At 50.8% G+C, this 18,345-nt stretch overlaps 8 protein-coding genes across 8 annotated transcripts; all 8 read left to right on the top strand.

Annotated features, from left to right (window-relative positions):
* Nucleotides 1-150: 150 nt before the first annotated feature.
* On the top strand, nt 151-834 carry PAD1 (UbiX family flavin prenyltransferase; the record flags this gene model as incomplete). The annotated part of the gene is made up of 1 exon (XM_041690892.1): nt 151-834. One exon carries the CDS (start codon nt 151-153, stop codon nt 832-834), a length of 684 nt encoding a protein of 227 aa, XP_041544431.1.
* A 907-nt stretch (nt 835-1,741) lies between these two features.
* AKAW2_51009A (uncharacterized protein) lies at nt 1,742-3,430 on the top strand (the record flags this gene model as incomplete). The annotated part of the gene is made up of 1 exon (XM_041690891.1): nt 1,742-3,430. One exon carries the CDS (start codon nt 1,742-1,744, stop codon nt 3,428-3,430), a length of 1,689 nt encoding a protein of 562 aa, XP_041544430.1.
* A 662-nt stretch (nt 3,431-4,092) lies between these two features.
* Nucleotides 4,093-6,261, top strand: AKAW2_51008A (putative glucan 1,4-alpha-glucosidase; the record flags this gene model as incomplete). The annotated part of the gene is made up of 5 exons (XM_041690889.1): nt 4,093-4,306; nt 4,381-4,664; nt 4,720-4,816; nt 4,879-5,516; nt 5,575-6,261. The coding sequence occupies 5 exons, from the start codon at nt 4,093-4,095 to the stop codon at nt 6,259-6,261; spliced, it is 1,920 nt and encodes a 639-aa protein (XP_041544429.1).
* Nucleotides 6,262-7,185: 924 nt separating this feature from the next.
* On the top strand, nt 7,186-9,145 carry AKAW2_51007A (sulfatase family protein; the record flags this gene model as incomplete). Its single annotated transcript, XM_041690888.1, has 5 exons — nt 7,186-7,501; nt 7,562-8,040; nt 8,092-8,584; nt 8,636-8,757; nt 8,810-9,145. The coding sequence occupies 5 exons, from the start codon at nt 7,186-7,188 to the stop codon at nt 9,143-9,145; spliced, it is 1,746 nt and encodes a 581-aa protein (XP_041544428.1).
* A 1,002-nt stretch (nt 9,146-10,147) lies between these two features.
* On the top strand, nt 10,148-10,770 carry AKAW2_51006A (uncharacterized protein; the record flags this gene model as incomplete). Its single annotated transcript, XM_041690887.1, has 2 exons — nt 10,148-10,308; nt 10,374-10,770. The coding sequence occupies 2 exons, from the start codon at nt 10,148-10,150 to the stop codon at nt 10,768-10,770; spliced, it is 558 nt and encodes a 185-aa protein (XP_041544427.1).
* A 77-nt stretch (nt 10,771-10,847) lies between these two features.
* Nucleotides 10,848-11,980, top strand: AKAW2_51005A (uncharacterized protein; the record flags this gene model as incomplete). Its single annotated transcript, XM_041690886.1, has 4 exons — nt 10,848-10,941; nt 10,996-11,596; nt 11,658-11,723; nt 11,791-11,980. 4 exons carry the CDS (start codon nt 10,848-10,850, stop codon nt 11,978-11,980), a joined length of 951 nt encoding a protein of 316 aa, XP_041544426.1.
* A 4,174-nt stretch (nt 11,981-16,154) lies between these two features.
* Nucleotides 16,155-16,664, top strand: AKAW2_51004A (uncharacterized protein; the record flags this gene model as incomplete). The annotated part of the gene is made up of 1 exon (XM_041690885.1): nt 16,155-16,664. One exon carries the CDS (start codon nt 16,155-16,157, stop codon nt 16,662-16,664), a length of 510 nt encoding a protein of 169 aa, XP_041544425.1.
* Nucleotides 16,665-16,745: 81 nt separating this feature from the next.
* Nucleotides 16,746-17,009, top strand: AKAW2_51003A (uncharacterized protein; the record flags this gene model as incomplete). The annotated part of the gene is made up of 1 exon (XM_041690884.1): nt 16,746-17,009. The coding sequence occupies one exon, from the start codon at nt 16,746-16,748 to the stop codon at nt 17,007-17,009; it is 264 nt and encodes an 87-aa protein (XP_041544424.1).
* Nucleotides 17,010-18,345: the final 1,336 nt, after the last annotated feature.

The raw sequence follows: 18,345 nt of genomic DNA, 5'->3' as shown, positions 1-18,345 counted from the left end.
GGGTTGCCACAGGGTTATATATATATACTTGACAGCTCAACTTCCTGACAGCTATCATTGCCATCCATCCATCCAGACCACCCCATAACGGGAACATTCAATCTACGCAATTGTGCCTACTACAACACTATATATTCCGCATCAACACATATGTTCAATGCACTTCTGTCCGGTACTACTACCCCAACCTCCGGTCGTGCATCTCCTCCCACCAGCGAAATGCCCATCGATAATGATCACGTGGCCGTTGCCCGTCCAGCGCCCCGTCGCCGCCGCATTGTAGTGGCCATGACGGGTGCTACTGGAGCCATGCTCGGCATCAAAGTCCTAATTGCCCTGCGCCGTCTCAACGTGGAGACGCATCTGGTGATGAGCAAGTGGGCGGAGGCTACGATCAAATACGAGACCGACTACCATCCCTCAAACGTGAAAGCGCTGGCCGACTACGTACACAACATCAATGACATGGCTGCCCCAGTGTCCAGCGGCTCATTCCGCGCAGACGGAATGATTGTGGTACCGTGCAGCATGAAAACATTGGCTGCTATCCACTCGGGCTTTTGCGACGATCTCATCTCAAGGACAGCAGATGTGATGCTCAAGGAGCGCAGGCGATTGGTGCTAGTAGCGCGGGAGACGCCATTAAGCGAGATCCATCTGCGAAACATGTTGGAGGTTACACGAGCTGGGGCAGTCATCTTCCCCCCCGTGCCTGCATTCTACATCAAGGCCGCAAGTATCGAGGACCTCATTGACCAGAGTGTTGGACGAATGTTGGATTTATTTGACCTCGACACGGGGGATTTTGAGCGTTGGAATGGATGGGAGAAATAAAATTTCCGTTGGGACTGAATTTTGGCGGGCTTGTCTTGTATAAAATTAAAGGGGCGTTGACTGGATTTTGGTACTTGGGGGATTTATTCTTAGCTTTGACTGTACATAGTTTGGGTGCGGTTTGATAGCCGACGATCGGCCGACCCACGAACCGGATTTGCATATGATTTCCTTTTTCCTTCATTTTTGGTCGGAGTTCCGAACCGCTTTTCCAAACCCCAACACAACCACAAGCACGTTGTGTTTGCTATATTGAGTTCCTCAATATTGCTGAACTATGCAAGCCGCCTAACTGAGTTGTATCACCAGGCATGCGAATCGGAAGATTCGACAAAGCAGGTGAAATGTCCGAGTTGGCGAACCAAAGCGCAACGGTCGAGGCTCCTTTCCCCGCAGAGGCAGTCATTCTGCAGCCTTCGAACTGCGGGGGAAGCGGCATTTGATCAACTCAATCCTCGTGAAGTGACCAACAAGATGCTAGCAATGTTGACCTAATATATTCTCACTGATCTGCTGACATGGTCCCCCCTTGTACCAGCCTCGGTTTGCGCATGGGAACGGGTTCGACCGTTCCTGGGCCACCCGGTTGGCGTGATATTCTCCGCCCACGCTGTCTTCCCCCCATGATGGAGAACCTTCGGATCAGCGATCGTCAGGCCAGCTGGCTAGGGGTATAGGGGTTTTGTTGTCTTGATGCCTAAAATGCAGGTCTCATAACTGGATCCACAGCCGAGGAGGCACATGGAGATGTCGAAAACCCCTTGGGAGCTGGTTTTTCGGTTCTCGGATTATGCTTCAGGACATAGATGGATTTCCGCACCTGAAACGAAGGTGGGAAAATGGAAAACTGTATATAGGGTTCCTCGTAGCCCGATCGGAGAGCCTGTGACCCATAGCGGTACAGATCATGGCCATCATGAAGGCCCTTCTTTGGCTCTCCCTTCCCCTCGCCGTCTGGGCCACCCCAGTCAAACGGGATGCAGCTCCTACTGTCACTATTGCGCATCCATCGGCCACCATCATTGGCAAGTCTGGAGATGTTGAGAGCTTCAACAATATCCCCTTCGCGCAGGCCCCCACGGGCTCGCTGCGTCTGAAGCCTCCACAGCCTTTGGAAACCTCCCTTGGAACTGTCCAGGCAACCGGTGCCTCGCAGTCTTGTCCGCAGATGTACTTCACCACGGATGAGAGCGAATTCCCGACCTCTGTCATTGGTCTCCTTGCGGATCTCCCGTTGGTACAGTCGGCTACCAATGCCCTTGAGGATTGTCTGAACATTGACATTCGGCGCCCAGCCGGGACCACTGCGGACGCGAAGCTGCCCGTGCTGGTCTGGATCTTTGGCGGAGGCTTTGAACTTGGTTCAAAGGCCATGTATGACGGTACAACGATGGTATCATCGTCGATAGACAAGAACATGCCTATCGTGTTTGTAGCGATGAACTATCGCGTAGGGGGCTTCGGGTTTCTGCCCGGAAAGGAGATTCTGGAGGACGGGTCCGCTAACTTAGGTCTACTTGACCAACGCCTTGCCCTGCAGTGGGTGGCCGACAACATCGAGGCGTTTGGTGGAGACCCAGACAAGGTGACAATCTGGGGTGAATCAGCAGGGGCTATTTCCGTCTTTGATCAGATGATCTTGTACGACGGAAACATCACTTACAAGGACAAGCCCTTGTTCCGGGGAGCCATCATGGACTCCGGTAGTGTTGTTCCCGCAGACCCTGTCGACGGGGTCAAGGGACAGCAAGTATATGATGCGGTTGTGGACTCTGCAGGCTGTTCCTCTTCGAACGACACCCTGGCTTGTCTGCGTGAGTTAGACTACACCGACTATCTCAATGCGGCAAACTCCGTGCCGGGGATCCTAGGTTATCACTCCGTGGCGCTATCATATGTGCCTCGACCAGACGGGACGGCATTGTCGGCGTCACCAGACGTTTTGGGTAAAGCAGGGAAGTATGCGCGGGTCCCATTCATCGTGGGCGACCAAGAGGATGAGGGGACCTTGTTCGCCTTGTTTCAGTCCAATATTACGACGATCGACGAGGTAGTCGATTATCTGGGCACTTACTTCTTCTATGACGCTAGCCAGGAGCAGCTTGAAGAATTAGTGGCCCTGTACCCAGACACCACCACATATGGGTCTCCCTTCAGGACGGGCACGGCCAACAACTGGTATCCGCAATTTAAGCGATTGGCCGCCATTCTCGGCGACTTAGTCTTCACCATTACCCGGCGTGCATTCCTGTCATATGCAGAGGAGCTCTCCCCTGACCTCCCGAAATGGTCGTACCTGGCGACCTATGACTATGGCACGCCAATTCTGGGGACCTTCCATGGAAGTGACCTGCTGCAGGTGTTCTATGGGATCAAGCCGAACTATGCAGCGAGTTCCAGCCACACGTATTATCTGAGTTTTGTGTACACGCTGGATCCGAACTCCAATCGGGGGGAGTACATGGAATGGCCCCAGTGGAAGGAATCACGACAGTTGATGAATTTCGGAGCGAACAGCGCCAGTCTCCTTACGGATGATTTCCGCAACGGGACATATGAGTTCATCCTGCAGAATACCGCGGCGTTCCACATCTGATGCCATTGGCGGAGGTGTCCGGAGGGTCAGGGACCTAGCCTTATGAACGTAATGATGGAAGTGTCTGGCCTCGGCAAAGGATATATAGGGTCATAATAAGTAGTACTAGTTATATTAATGGAAGGGTATATACCACGCGTTGGACCTTGGGACCTGCATTATAGCTTCCCGTTAGGTATAATTACCAGTGTTATAGCAGCCAATCAAGCCACCACGCTCGACCGGGGACGGCGAATCCCCGGGAACTGAAATAAATTGCAATTCAGGTCAATGCGGCCAGCGATTGGACACATCTCCAAGGCACAGGGCCATTCTGCAGTGCCGGTGGATTCAGTGCAATTTCCCCCGGGCCGGCCCGACACCGCGATAGGCTGGTTCTTCCACACCACCGGAGATTCGTCGTTCTGAAGAGCTGAAGTGGCGAGATGGTCTCTGCAGGAATACCAAGCTAGATGTTAAGCGATGTTGCATTGCAATTTGTATTGTGTGTTGATGCATGTGCTTCTTCCTTCAACTTCCCCCCTCGTGCAGATGTTGGTTTGGATATAAATTGACGTGGTCGCTCAGGGGTCAGTGAGGGGTTGAAAGTAGCTTCCTCCCCCTCAAGACGCGACAACTGAGTGACTGAGCTTCATCCTCAACATCGTTACTCCCCCACCGCAATGTCGTTCCGATCTCTTCTCGCCCTGAGCGGCCTTGTCTGCTCGGGGTTGGCAAGTGTGATTTCCAAGCGCGCGACCTTGGATTCGTGGTTGAGCAACGAAGCGACCGTGGCTCGTACTGCGATCCTGAATAACATCGGGGCGGACGGTGCTTGGGTGTCGGGCGCGGACTCTGGCATTGTCGTTGCCAGTCCCAGCACCGATAACCCGGACTGTATGTTTTGAGTTCGGATTATGAATGTGTCTTGGTTGATTGATGCTGACTGGCGTGTCTTTTGATGATTGTAGACTTCTACACCTGGACTCGCGACTCTGGTCTCGTCATCAAGACCCTCGTCGACCTCTTCCGCAATGGAGATACTGATCTCCTTTCCACCATTGAGCACTACATCTCCTCTCAGGCAATTATTCAGGGTGTCAGTAACCCCTCTGGTGATCTGTCCAGCGGTGGTCTTGGTGAGCCCAAGTTCAATGTCGATGAGACTGCCTACACCGGTTCTTGGGGACGGCCGCAGCGTGATGGTCCTGCCCTGAGAGCAACTGCTATGATCGGCTTTGGGCAGTGGCTGCTTGTATGTTCTCCACCCCCTTGCGTCTGATCTGCAACATATGTAGCTGACTGGTCAGGACAATGGCTACACCAGCGCTGCAACAGAGATTGTTTGGCCCCTCGTTAGGAACGACCTGTCGTATGTGGCTCAGTACTGGAACCAGACGGGATATGGTGTGTTTGATTGATCGGGGTTCAAGGGTGTTTGTGCATCGGAGCTAACTTCGCGGTCGCAGATCTCTGGGAAGAAGTTAATGGCTCGTCCTTCTTCACTATTGCCGTGCAACACCGCGCCCTCGTCGAAGGTAGTGCCTTCGCGACGGCCGTCGGCTCGTCCTGCTCCTGGTGTGATTCGCAGGCACCTCAGATTCTCTGTTACTTGCAGTCCTTCTGGACCGGCAGCTACATCCTGGCCAACTTTGACAGCAGCCGTTCCGGCAAGGACACAAACACCCTCCTGGGAAGCATCCACACCTTTGATCCTGAGGCTGGATGCGACGACTCCACCTTCCAGCCCTGCTCCCCGCGTGCGCTCGCCAACCATAAGGAGGTTGTAGACTCTTTCCGCTCGATCTATACTCTCAACGATGGTCTCAGTGACAGTGAGGCGGTTGCGGTCGGTCGGTACCCTGAGGATAGCTACTACAACGGCAACCCGTGGTTCCTGTGCACCTTGGCTGCCGCGGAACAGCTGTACGATGCTCTGTACCAGTGGGACAAGCAGGGGTCGTTGGAGATCACAGACGTGTCACTTGACTTCTTCAAGGCTCTGTACAGTGGTGCTGCCACCGGCACGTACTCTTCGTCCAGCTCGACCTATAGCAGCATTGTGAGTGCCGTCAAGACTTTCGCTGATGGTTTTGTTTCTATTGTGGTAAGTCTACGCTAGACGAGCGCTCATATTTACAGAGGGTGCGTACTAACAGGATTAGGAAACTCACGCCGCAAGCAACGGCTCTCTGTCTGAGCAATTCGACAAGTCTGATGGCGACGAGCTTTCTGCTCGCGATCTGACCTGGTCTTACGCTGCTCTGCTGACCGCCAACAACCGTCGTAATTCTGTCGTGCCCCCGTCTTGGGGTGAGACCTCTGCCAGCAGCGTGCCCGGCACCTGTGCGGCTACCTCTGCCTCTGGTACCTACAGCAGTGTGACCGTCACCTCGTGGCCGAGCATCGTGGCTACTGGTGGCACCACTACGACGGCTACTACCACTGGATCGGGCGGCGTGACCTCGACCAGCAAGACCACCACAACTGCTAGTAAGACCAGCACCACTACGTCCTCGACCTCCTGCACCACCCCCACTGCCGTAGCTGTGACCTTTGATCTGACGGCGACCACCACCTACGGCGAGAACATCTACCTGGTCGGGTCGATCTCTCAGCTCGGTGACTGGGAGACCAGCGATGGCATAGCTCTGAGCGCTGACAAGTACACTTCCAGTAACCCGCTTTGGTATGTAACTGTGACTCTGCCGGCTGGTGAGTCATTTGAGTACAAGTTCATCCGCGTTGAGAGCGATGACTCCGTGGAGTGGGAGAGCGACCCGAACCGGGAATACACCGTTCCTCAGGCGTGCGGCGAGTCGACCGCGACGGTGACCGACACCTGGCGGTAGACTATTCATTCCTATTGATATGAAGGATGAGTATGAGGGTAATTGGTTATATAATCATGTATGTAGTGGATGTGCATAAGAGCAACGAAATGGAAGCCTGATCATGTGATTGTTTGTATTGCGACCGACGGAATTGAGGATATGCGGAGATACGGACAATGCCAAAGCCATTGTCTTCACTTCACGTTAAGGGACCAGACAGTCCCTGATTAACTCTTGCACCTAACATTAGGCAATTGACATGGCCCCCTTCTCTTTTCGCTCTACTGATATCACTGTCCCTCAAAGAAAAGCCATGAGCTCATCTTAGATCCAAGCACGTAATTCCATAGCCGAGGTCCACAGTGGAGCAACAGCAGCACCCATCATTGCTTCTCTCCCCAGGGCCTCTTAGCGACTAAACCTGGAGTATGTCTCAACCAGCCAATGAATCGTCTTCGCTTCAATGTCCTTGACACTTCCAAGAGGGTCCCCATCCATCAATGCTAATTCAAAATATAGCCGAGATGCATGGTGGAGTCCAAAGTAGACAGTATTGCCGGAATGACGGGGCCAGTTGGCCCGGAGGTCATTGGCCGGCTGTGATGCCATCTGCCACTAAATCCGATCATTGATCCACCGCCCACGAGGCGCGTCTTTGCTTTTGCGCTGCGTCCAGGTTCACACACACACTCTCTCGAGTCTCTGCAGCTCCAGTCCAGGTGCTGACTGACTAGTCTATTCTACCTACTGGTCTGATCGGCTCCATCAGAGCTATGGCGTTATCCCGTGCCGTTGCTGCGCCATCGCTATCTTGATCGCGAGCTCGAACTCACTTCCTGTTTTAATAGTTGTTCTCGGTGACTGCGTGTCGGTGAGTGAGTGACAGACAACACCATTGTGCAGGGGGTAAATTTATTCAGGAATTGGATTGTTGCTCCCGCCATGATGTTCTTGCCGGCTTTGTTGGCCCTGTTCGTCGGATGCGACGCCCTCGCTGTGCAGCAGCAGGTACTGCTGGATGATGAGCCGTCGGTCTCCGCGCGCAAGCCCAACTTCCTCTTCATTCTCACGGATGATCAGGACCTGCAGATGAATTCCCCGGCGTATATGCCGTATACACAGGCGAGAATCAAGGAGAAGGGTACTGAGTTTTTGAATCATTTTGTTACTACTGCTCTGTGCTGTCCGTCGCGCGTGAGTCTTTGGACGGGAAGACAGGCTCATAATACTAATGTGACGGATGTGAACCCGCCTTATGGTATGAATACCCCTCAGATCGGTCATGTTTCTTCGGTGTAAGATTGCTAATGCAGCATAGGCGGATACCCCAAATTCGTCGCCCAAGGCTTCAACGAAAACTTCCTCCCCGTTTGGCTGCAGTCCGCCGGTTACAATACCTTCTACACGGGGAAACTGTTCAACTCGCACAGCGTCGCTACCTATAACGCACCGTTTGTGAACGGCTTCAATGGCTCCGATTTCCTTCTTGACCCCCACACCTATTCCTACTGGAACGCGACGTACCAGCGAAACCATGAGCCTCCGCGGAGCTACGAGGGACAATACACAACGGATGTGATGCGGGAGAAGGCATCGGGGTTGTTGGCAGATGCGCTGGACAGCGACGCGCCGTTCTTCCTGACGGTCGCGCCGATCGCGCCGCACACGAACATCGATGTGGAAGGACTGGGTGGTTCTGGTGGTCCGAAGATGACGGAGCCGCTGCCTGCACCGAGACATGCGCATTTGTTTGCTGATGCGAAGGTGCCACGGACGCCGAACTTCAATCCGGACAAGGTATGTGTGATGTTCTGGTCCTATGGCGGGGATGGCCGCTGACAAGAGTAGGACTCCGGTGCGGGGTGGATCCAAACCATGGAACTCCAGAACCAGACCGTCATCGACTACGAAGACCATCTCTATCGCCAGCGTCTGCGCGCCTTGCAAGCCGTTGATGAGATGGTGGATTCGCTGATCACGCAGCTGGAAGAAAGCGGGCAGATCGACAATACCTACATCATCTACAGTGCTGATAACGGCTACCACATTGGCCATCATCGTCTGCCTCCGGGCAAAACGACCGGCTATGAGGAGGACATTCGAGTCCCGTTCTACATTCGCGGCCCTGGTATTCCCGAAGGAAAGAGTGTTGACCGCGTAACCACACACATTGATATCGCCCCTACACTGTTCGAGCTGGCTGGCGTTCCCTTGCGAGAGGACTTTGACGGGACTCCGATGCCCGTTTCAACTAGCAAGAAGACCGAGTCGATATTGCACGAGCATGTCACGGTCGAATTCTGGGGCCACGCCGTGCTTGAAGGCGAGTACGGCTCTATCGGTGAGTAACCTTCTCTCTTAACTGCCACGGGAAGATGACTGACGTAACCAGGACCCGGAGGCTCCTCCATGATGGGAAACAACACCTACAAATCCGCGAGAATCCTCTCGGAAGAATATAACCTGTACTACTCCGTCTGGTGCGACGGCGACCACGAGCTGTACGATCTCTCGGTAAGTATCATCCCTTTCACTATCTTTATCGAAGATAACCTAATAGTCCCAGACGGACCCCTACCAGATGAACAACATCTACGCCCAACAAGACTCTATCAACCTCCTCAACAGACCTCTTTCTAGCGTGATCGATCGCATCGACGCCTTCCTTCTCGTCTTGAAGTCCTGCAAGGGTAACACCTGCATCCAGCCGTGGCGGGTCCTCCATCCCGATGGGTCTGTAGAGAGCCTCAAGGATGCGCTGCAAGTGAAGTATGATTCCTTTTACACGAATCAACCCAAGGTGTCGTACTCTGTGTGTGAGCCTGGGTATATCATTGCGGCGGAGGGACCACAGGTGGGTCTTCAGTATAGAGATGGATTGAGCTGGGAGGCGTGGACTTGATGATACGACGGAGTATAGATATGAGTTATGAGCGATATTGTTATGTATATATATAGATGGGTTATTTGTACATCATGATGAAAATCACAAGAGTCATGAAAATGAATGCATGACATGGGGCGAGTGTAGATCACGATAGTCAGTCAGTCATACTAGTAGGCGAAGTGGGCGGATGGATACACAAGTAGCCAAGAATAGCACTAAGAAATCAGATAACAACCGATCACACCATAGATAGATAAATAATACCATGAAATCAGGGAAGTTTAAATAGCCGAGAAACAAAAGAGAACCAGACACAAAGAAAGTACACATGGAACAAGAAAAGGCACACCCGGTAGATAAACCCTGGGACGGACCCGAGCGAGTTCCTTAATCCATAGATCAATCCCACGGGTAGTAACGACAACCACAACGGGATCAATGAAAACAGTCAAAAATGACACCATCGAATCCTTCAGCCTAAGTGAGTTCATATAGTATATCGCTTAAAGGATAAAAAGGCAATTAGAATAGTTCAGAAATTGATATGAGTATCTATCTAGCACGCGCGGCCATCGATCCAAACTAACCCTGACATCAAAGCCAGCGGCGATTGCGCCATCAAGCCCCCGTCTCACTTCATAGTGGAATTGCGGGTCAACTCTTCTTACTGATTGACTGTTCTGTCTAGACACACACACTCACCCACACTCACGCTATGCTGTCTGTGCCCAGACCGTGGACTTGGGATTGATTTGCCGAGCCTGGGGTTTTTTAAATATAAGTAGATTGGATGTAGGCACCGTAGACACCTTTTTCACTCGGAGATTTTATGCGTTGTGTTGTCGAGCGGGTAAAAAGGAATATACCTTTTTTTTTTTAGTTGTGTTTGCTTTTCTTTTTCTTATTATTGATTGTCTTGGACGTCCCTTGCATACGGTCGGTGATTGCTTGACTCAGGGTGTTGGCTTGTGTCACTGAAGTGTTGCTCAACCTCTGTCTTATATCGTCGTCGTCGTGATGGTGGGGAGACAGTTCGAGTTCGAGGACCCGAAGGATGGTGTGGTGCCTCCTTTCGAGGAAAAGAAGGTCGTCGATGAGGTCTATACCGATAATGATGTTGCGTCGGAGGAGATCGTCAAGGATTGGGATGACAAGGAGGAGGGCAAGCTGCGGAGGAAGTAAGTCGTCCCTGTCGTCCATTCACTGCTATATGGGTATAAGCATATAACTGACTGGTATATAGGATTGATATCATCCTCATCCCCATCCTCGCTCTCGCTTTCTTTGGCCTCCAGATCGATCGCGGCAATATCAGCGCTGCCCTTACCTCCACTATTACCGAAGACTTAGGCGTCACCACGAACCAAATCAATATCGGAACACAGTTGCTTTCGGCTGGCATTGTCATCACGGAGATCCCGTCGAATATTATACTTCAGCGCATCGGTCCCCAGATCTGGTTGTCGACACAGTTGGTCGCTTGGGGTTTGGTTGGCACGTTTCAGGCCTTTGTGCAATCGTATCCGGCGTTTCTGGCCACGAGGTTGTTGTTGGGACTGTTGGAGGGAGGGTTCATTCCTGGTTTGTCTGATCGCCCCGTTTGGTCTGTGGTGGTAGGGCTAACGATGGGTTTGGTATAGGCGCCCTGTACTATCTCTCGACATGGTATAAGCGTCCTGAGACCAGTTTCCGGACGACTCTGTTCTTCTATGGGCAGATGTTTGCGGGTGCAACGTCGAGTCTGATCTCGGCTGGCTTGTTGAAGCTGGATGGAAAGTGTGGGCTTGCTGGGTGGAGGTGGATCTTCCTGGGTATGTGTCCCTATGCTGCGGCATGAGTAAATGAGGAGAGCTAACAATGTGTAGTTGAGGGCCTGATTACCATCTTCGCTGCTATCCTGTTCATTATGTTCATTCCCAAGAGGGCAGGTGATGGAAGTCCTCTCATCAGCATGGGTCGCTGGAGCTACTTCTCCCCTCGGGAGAAGCGCATCATCATCGACCGTGTCCTGCTGGACGACCCTCTCAAGACGCGAGAACATATCAAGATCACTGGGCGGGATATCTGGAAGACTGTTACGCAACCCACGACGCTTCAGCATATGTTCATCACATTGGTGGCCATGTCCGGCTTCCAGGGCCTGAACACTTACACTCCCAGCATGATCAAGTCCTTTGGGTTCAGTGCCGTCCGAGCAAATGCACTGGCATCAGTACCAGTGTATGCTAGCATTGTCTGGACGACGATTCTGGCTTATTCCTCGTATGTGACACGGCTCCTGTGGTGGGGGAAGTTGGATGCTGACTGCTGCAGGGACAAAATCGGGCATCGGGGGCCTTTCGTCCTCCTCTGTATCACGTGGAACGTCATTTCGTATGCGTGTCTGCGCACCAGTCCTACAGATGCATCAAGCTGGCACAAGTATTCGGTCATTGCTATTGCTAATGTAGCCTACTGTAGTATGCAGTATGTACCCTTTGGTCTCCCCCAGGTATCCCGTTGGATGCTTATATGCTAATGTGGATAGTGTTCTCAATGTTGGGTGGCTTTCCTTCTACTGCAAAACACCACAAGAGCGGAGTATATCCATGGCGTACGTGTGACACATACCCTCATTAATTCCATAAAGATAATACATGCTAATACGGTGGCAAAAATAGGTTGATCGTCATGTCCGCCAACCTTTCGGGTATCTCTGGAGCCCAGATCTTTCGATCCTCAGACGCCCCCCTTTACATCCACGGCCTTACGGCCATTTGTGCGTTGGCAGCCGCGTCATGGGTCCAGACCTTGGTCTTGAACCTACAGTATCTCTTCCGGAGGAAGAAGGCGCAGGCTGGAACGGTCTGAGATGCTCATCTGGGATGATGCCGGACCATGTATCCCTGGATTTAATGATGCTACGAGATAGAAACACTTAATGATAGGCTCTTCTCTTCACACTGGATGCTCCACCCTCTCCACCCAGTCCCTTTTCTTCGGTCCTTTCCTTTTGTCTGGCAGGCAAAGTAGTAATTGAACCCTGTCCCCCTCCCCCCGGCAGCCGGACCCTGCGTCATCACCTGGCCATCTCCGTAGAAAAAGTTCTGGATTTGCCTCCTGTAACGTGACTTAGCGTCTCCTGGAAAGCTATATAATCTCCCTGCACCCTGCTGGAAGTTTTTCCCTTTTTCATTCTCTCTCATGCATCTGCCCTCCTGGTTACCACCCCCGGGAGGGGGTTAGTCATCACTATATATCCAGCTCAACTATGTCTCCATTTTCGAAGACAACAAACATACGTTGAACCTCGAGCATGACCAGGAACTTATCGGTCCTGGATCAACAACGAGTTTCAGGCGAAGTGTACGACAGTAACGCTAACGATCCGGGTTTGCCGGCAGCCGCCCGTTGCATCGAAGACATTTATGGGTCCGTGACCTTTTGTCGTCCTTTCTTTATTTTAGTCTTTCTTATTTTATTATACTGCACGTTCCTTTATATGTCACATGTGCATCTCTGTGCTTGTGACGTGTGGTGGTGGCGGCGGGTAGTGGTCGTGAGGGTTTCCACATGAAGTCAATATTGCCCTCGCTACTCCCGCAACACTATCATTTGTGACCACTTCTCACTTCTTCTCCTACATCATGGTGTTTGCATCTCACTCATGCATGATGGATGTTGTTATTTCAATTCACTTCCTCATAAGTTCTACTATGTCTTGTGTGTGGTATCACATTATTTGCCACTGATGTTATATTTGGTTCTTCGACTCCTGCATCGTCTGTGTGCGGTTTCCCAGATCACAGACAACCCTCCCTCATTGTCTCTGTGTCACAAGTCCGACACAATATCATGCTTGATATATGCTTTGCATATATGGTCAAGGGTTCAAAATTACGAACCCCTCATTCATTTTTCGGAATATCTTGTGCGATATGTGTTCTACATATATTGCTACTACTCATCTCTCTCCACTGTTGCCTGCCACACACATATAAGTCTCGCTGTTCATCTCCTATATACCCTTCCCGAGTTCTTATATAACCTGGTAGTTTGATGACGACACACTCATCAGACTGCTGCGGTCTTCTTCCCACCATGGTGATTACTTTCTCCATTCACACTCCTTGACTGTGCATCTGGTTTGGAGCAGTTGACTTCTGGCAATGGATTTGACTCTCACATTGCTTTTGTCGCTCTGCTACTACTTCCGATATCATGTTGGATTGCTGGTCATAAGATCCTCACACAACAGAACGGACAGAGCGCCCGAGGTTTGCTGGTGGGACAGGGCTACAATACCCTTGGTCTTCTACGAGCGGGCCGCGAGCGTTGGCGAGCTACAAGTAGCAATGAGTGCGGTTAGCGACATGCTTGACCCTGCTTCCTATGGTGAGCTCATCCTTCAGCAATTATAGCTGAAGATTCCCACATACCAGCTTGCTCTTGCTGGCTGTGGCTGATCAGACTGCCCGACTATCGCTATAAGCTCCCGAAACCCCAATTGTTCTTTCATCAATGACTGGAGAATAACATTGGGGCTCTACATATGGACACCCGCAACACAATCGTTCCGTTGCTCCTGTCAAACTCAACGTCCAACAGGGTTCTAATAAAACCATGAAACACATACTGGACGCTGTATACTGCCGTTCATACTGGCTGGCCGGGTGCTGCTAAACAACGTCATCACACCCCGCCATCTGGCACTATATGGTCCAGCGCTTCCAAACTGTCTGGGGCTCTGGCAAAGAACAAGGGGCGCAGACTCTCCTTCAGCGCAATATACAAAGCTCACATTTTTTGTATGACCGTAAGAACACCCGGAGCTTTTCAAGTTCAACAGTTCTTTTTCAAGCCTCCCTGATGTTCAAATTTCAAATCTCAACCCAATCATTTTATAAAAAACAAAGTCACTCTGTGCAGCCACTCAGCACAAACATCTGCCCGCCCGCCATTCCTTGGCCTTCGGTTATTGGCAGGCAACCTATTTTATATTCTGTTCTACGAAGGCAGAGTGTTGCGAATACAATCTTTCTACGCAATTAGTCTTATACAGCAACGGCCAAAGGCGATTGGAGATCTCACGTATCGATTCACTGCGGTGGGCTGCTCATCATGACAACTCCAATACTCGGGCTCTATCTAAGGGAACGCCTTGCAGCAGTCCATGCCCTTGCAGCAGTCTAGTCAAGGCAACAGATGGTCAATGGTCAGATTACAAAAGGCCGAATGAGAATGGGCAGAAATCGGAAGGGTCTCTGAGTCTGCAACGATGTGACCCCCGATATATACGACTTGGCATGCACGGGCACTATCGGGTCTTCAGCTAGTCGAAGAAGATCCCTGATTGATTCCCTGAGCTTACCAGTACTTCAAATGGTACGTCGCGCCACCTCTTTTCACCAGTGCGCGTCTTATCAGGAGTAAACTCTGACCAGATTGAGGCAGTGTTCCTAGTTAACAAGACGGCCGCGAACGTATTTACTGCTGCCGTCGACCGTGATGCCAGTTGGGCAGATTGCTAGGAGACAGCTGTACCACTGCTTGCTCTGGAGAGCTGGAGTTCTACCGGAGTATGCGAGATTTTTGGGACAACACTACACGCGATCTTGACCAGCTCGCATCCTCTTACAAAGCCCACTAGCATGATCAATGCGGGTTGCACTTATCACTACACACTACATCCGGAACAAATCAACATCACAGGCATACACCAAGCCGTCTAAGCATACAAGGTTTAGCTACATAAGCAGCTCTTGTGATCATATCAGATCATCGTTGGTGTCCCTGACAGTTATAAGAAACGGTTCAGCAAGGCTGCCACGCGCTCGATGGAAGACGCTGGGTGCAATCACTTTGGCTTACTACATATCTATGAGTTCGAAACTCCATCCAAACAAATAGTTTCTCCGGTGATGGCACGTTACACCGACTCACTTCTCAGCCATTCCGAGCTCCTACACATGTCCGCCTGGTATGCCCGAGAAAGTAATGCCCTACTTGACCCTGGAGAGTTCCTATTCTGCCTTGCCGCAATGTTTTAAGGGGATATTCCCATTGAATGGCACCTCCAGGCAGCAACGTTCAAGTATAACCGCTTCAATAACCTGAAGCAATCGCATATCTTCAGGCTGCGGTTTCCTCGACTCTCATTTAGCAGGCCTCTTTACTTCATCATTCAAAGAATCAGCTACTACTTGTGCTATGTCCTCTGCTCCGTTACATGATGCCCTTACCGTACGCGGGATTCGGATTCGAAACGAAAAATCTATTGGAGCTCCCATACTACAGGAGATTGTTGCTCGCATGACACCAACGCAATAAGCGGGTATACATGAACCCCCAACATCGTGGAGTTCGGCCTTCAGTTTTAGCAAAACTGTAGCAACCTGCCTTGCCTGAGCGGTTTGAAGAATGCCATTCGCTACAACGTCAGCTTGTAACTATGTTGGGATTATTTGCAATGCACTATCTATAAGAGACCGGCCACCAACTATTCTTGATACCGAAAACATCTTTCAAGCTTTCTTAGGGAAGTAACGTGGCAATTTGCTGTTGCTGAAAAACATGATGAAACCAAACAAGTTGGTCTTCCGCCAGTTCTAGTGGGCTAATTCAGCGTCCGATCCTTCCAATCTGTGGCGGCGAATACACAGCTACGGCTACGACCCATTCGTATATACATGTCTGTCATCCGCAATGGGCCGGCTGTTTACCTCATGTCACATCAAGACAGCAGCGAGTGTCGATAACGCCATCCGCCGATAAACGATCTTTTCTCATCTATCATATATATCAGCATTTTTCTGACAATTTGATACCAATTCAAGAAGTGATAAGTGTTATAGTGGCTACTGCTGGTCCCTCTTCCACAGCGTTCATGTCACTCTGCTGGCGCCATGGCATTTATGATAAGTCGCTCCTGCAATCGAATCATCGAGCAAAGATGATTCCATGAACCTACAGCTAGCTTCCGCGCTGAAGGAGCAATACTGTATCTCGACCAATCCCCTTGCATCTCTCAACGAGTCTGAAATGTATGGCGTCTATCGAATTCGCACGTATAAATGGGAGCAGCTGCACAAACCGCCTATGTGTTTTGTTTGACTTCCTATGTCACATCGCGGTCCTCGGGGATTGCAGTATTAGAGTGGTGGCAACGAGAAATTATATAGTCCTTTTGACGGATGAACAACAGCAGGTTGGGGAAGAAAGGGACCACGAGCATTGTGATGAGGACATCGATGTCTGTTGCAAGCGGCCTCAAGGTGTTTATCATGCTTATGGCCCGGGTAGTATGTTTCCGGAACAATTGAAACTTTCTATCGCGAGGAAACGCAAGAAGTCCCAAAGCTGGTGCTACACCCGTTCCACGTCAATTTCCAAGGCGCAGACAGGAAAACTGGCCGATGCACGAATGGCTAGTGCAGCCTTGGGTAGGGCATTCAAGTGTAGTGTCCTTGAATGTCAGCATCATTACCAAGGGTTTGCGACACAAAACGTCTTGGACAAGCACATCGCAGAGATACGCGTCTCATGGGCCAAATAAGATCGAATACGGAGTAGCGATCATGTATATCAGAACAGCTAAACCTCATTATCGACTTTGGGGTTTAACTGAGCGATATCTATGAACGGCGGGGGCCAGTATGGTAACATTATCGTGCCCAGTGATGATACATTGTTCAAGTACCACTGGCCGGTAACACTGGCTGATGTTGAAGAGCCCATTGAGAATCCGCTGGAGTTCGCTTTGGAGAGCTTCCGCAATTGCTTCATTGAGGACGAAGACATGGAAGTGGAAGGTTTTATTACGAGCTTGAATGATTTGCGCATAGGATGCCTGTGGCGGATTTCAGGAGCCGGAGAGCACCAGCCTATGGCGCTCTGGTAGCGAGGAATCAAGCCCAGTTCTATCTTTCTGCGGGCGAGCGTTGAGTCAACTTCAAGAACCGCATCTTATACGGAAGCAAGGCAACATTACGACTACCTGCTGAATGGATCAATATCACTTTGCTCCGATTAAGGCAGATGATGTTGATGAGTTCACACATTGAGCCGTAAGATGACATACGATCTTTCTCTAAGCTGGATGCATCATCTAGCGCAGCCTCAAGCGCAACGCCAAAAGCAGGCTGTTTCTAGCAGGCCAAGCAGAGCGTAAGTACAGCCTTACGGTCGGCCTCCTCTCTATGTTCAGTCGATTACGTCCATTTTTCCTACACCGAATATAGCGCAGATACGCCATCCCCTGCGATCATGTCAGCTTCAACTTATGTTGGTAATGAAATACCACCGGCTGCAATGCACAGGCCCCTTTATGTGGGCTTCAACTGGTCTGCGCCACTGGATCTCTCTTACACCAGAGTTTATGTTTGCGAGGAGGAATTACTATGGCGACCGCAATTTCGAAGCCGACCTCGCATAGCCCTAAGATGAAGAGACCGCCCCCTCCTTTCGTCCAGCCATGATTTCTACCACAGTGGTCTCAGTGGGTACGTCTGGGAAGACGTCGCGAGTTTGCTCGACTGATTTTAACATTTGCATACATTCCCGAAGAACGTCAGTCAAAGAGTTGGGTCCGAGATTGGTTGGCGAAGAACAACTTCGAGTTGCAGGGACGTTTGTGCGGAGTCCGCGCAGAGAACGAGGGACTGTAAGTGCTTTTCCTGCTTCACTAGGATGATCAAAGCATTCAAACTGACTGAGAACGATTCTAGTCTCAACGTTGCCTACTTTGTCAAAAACAACTTTTTTGCTCTCCCATACCAGTAGTTTGATGCGGACTATCTTGCATGGAGTATCTCACTCCTAAGCTTCAGAAAAACTGAATTTCACGAACAGCGATAACTGAGAAGCTCTAAGCAAGTATTTTCTGTCTCTCTCTTCCTTGACAGGCCTCTGCTACAGCAAGAGGCTAGCTGGTTGACTGAAAGACGGCGCCGAGACTATTGGAGATCGGAGTAGTAGTCCGTTCCTTATTCTCCTATGTGATTTTTCTTTTTCGGAGTCAACGGAGTCAAGTCTCAGCAGTCCTCATCTTCTTCTCCCCCCTCTTCTGCCAAACCATTGCCCGGTTCGAATCAATCAGATTCAGTTTGTGGTCGACTGTGAAGCAGCAGAGGAGACTACCGTGCTCTTGTAGTGGGCCAGTTGGTCCAATTTTATGTTTGTGTTCGTGATGGCTCTGCAGAAGTCAGTCCCTGCAGTTTCGAACAGAGCCCTGCATA

Source organism: Aspergillus luchuensis, chromosome 5 (assembly GCF_016861625.1).
Source record: "Aspergillus luchuensis IFO 4308 DNA, chromosome 5, nearly complete sequence".
Lineage (NCBI taxonomy): Eukaryota > Fungi > Ascomycota > Eurotiomycetes > Eurotiales > Aspergillaceae > Aspergillus > Aspergillus luchuensis.
The sequence above is the reverse complement of the archived record's forward strand: the minus strand, read 5'-3'. Positions and strand labels throughout refer to the sequence as shown.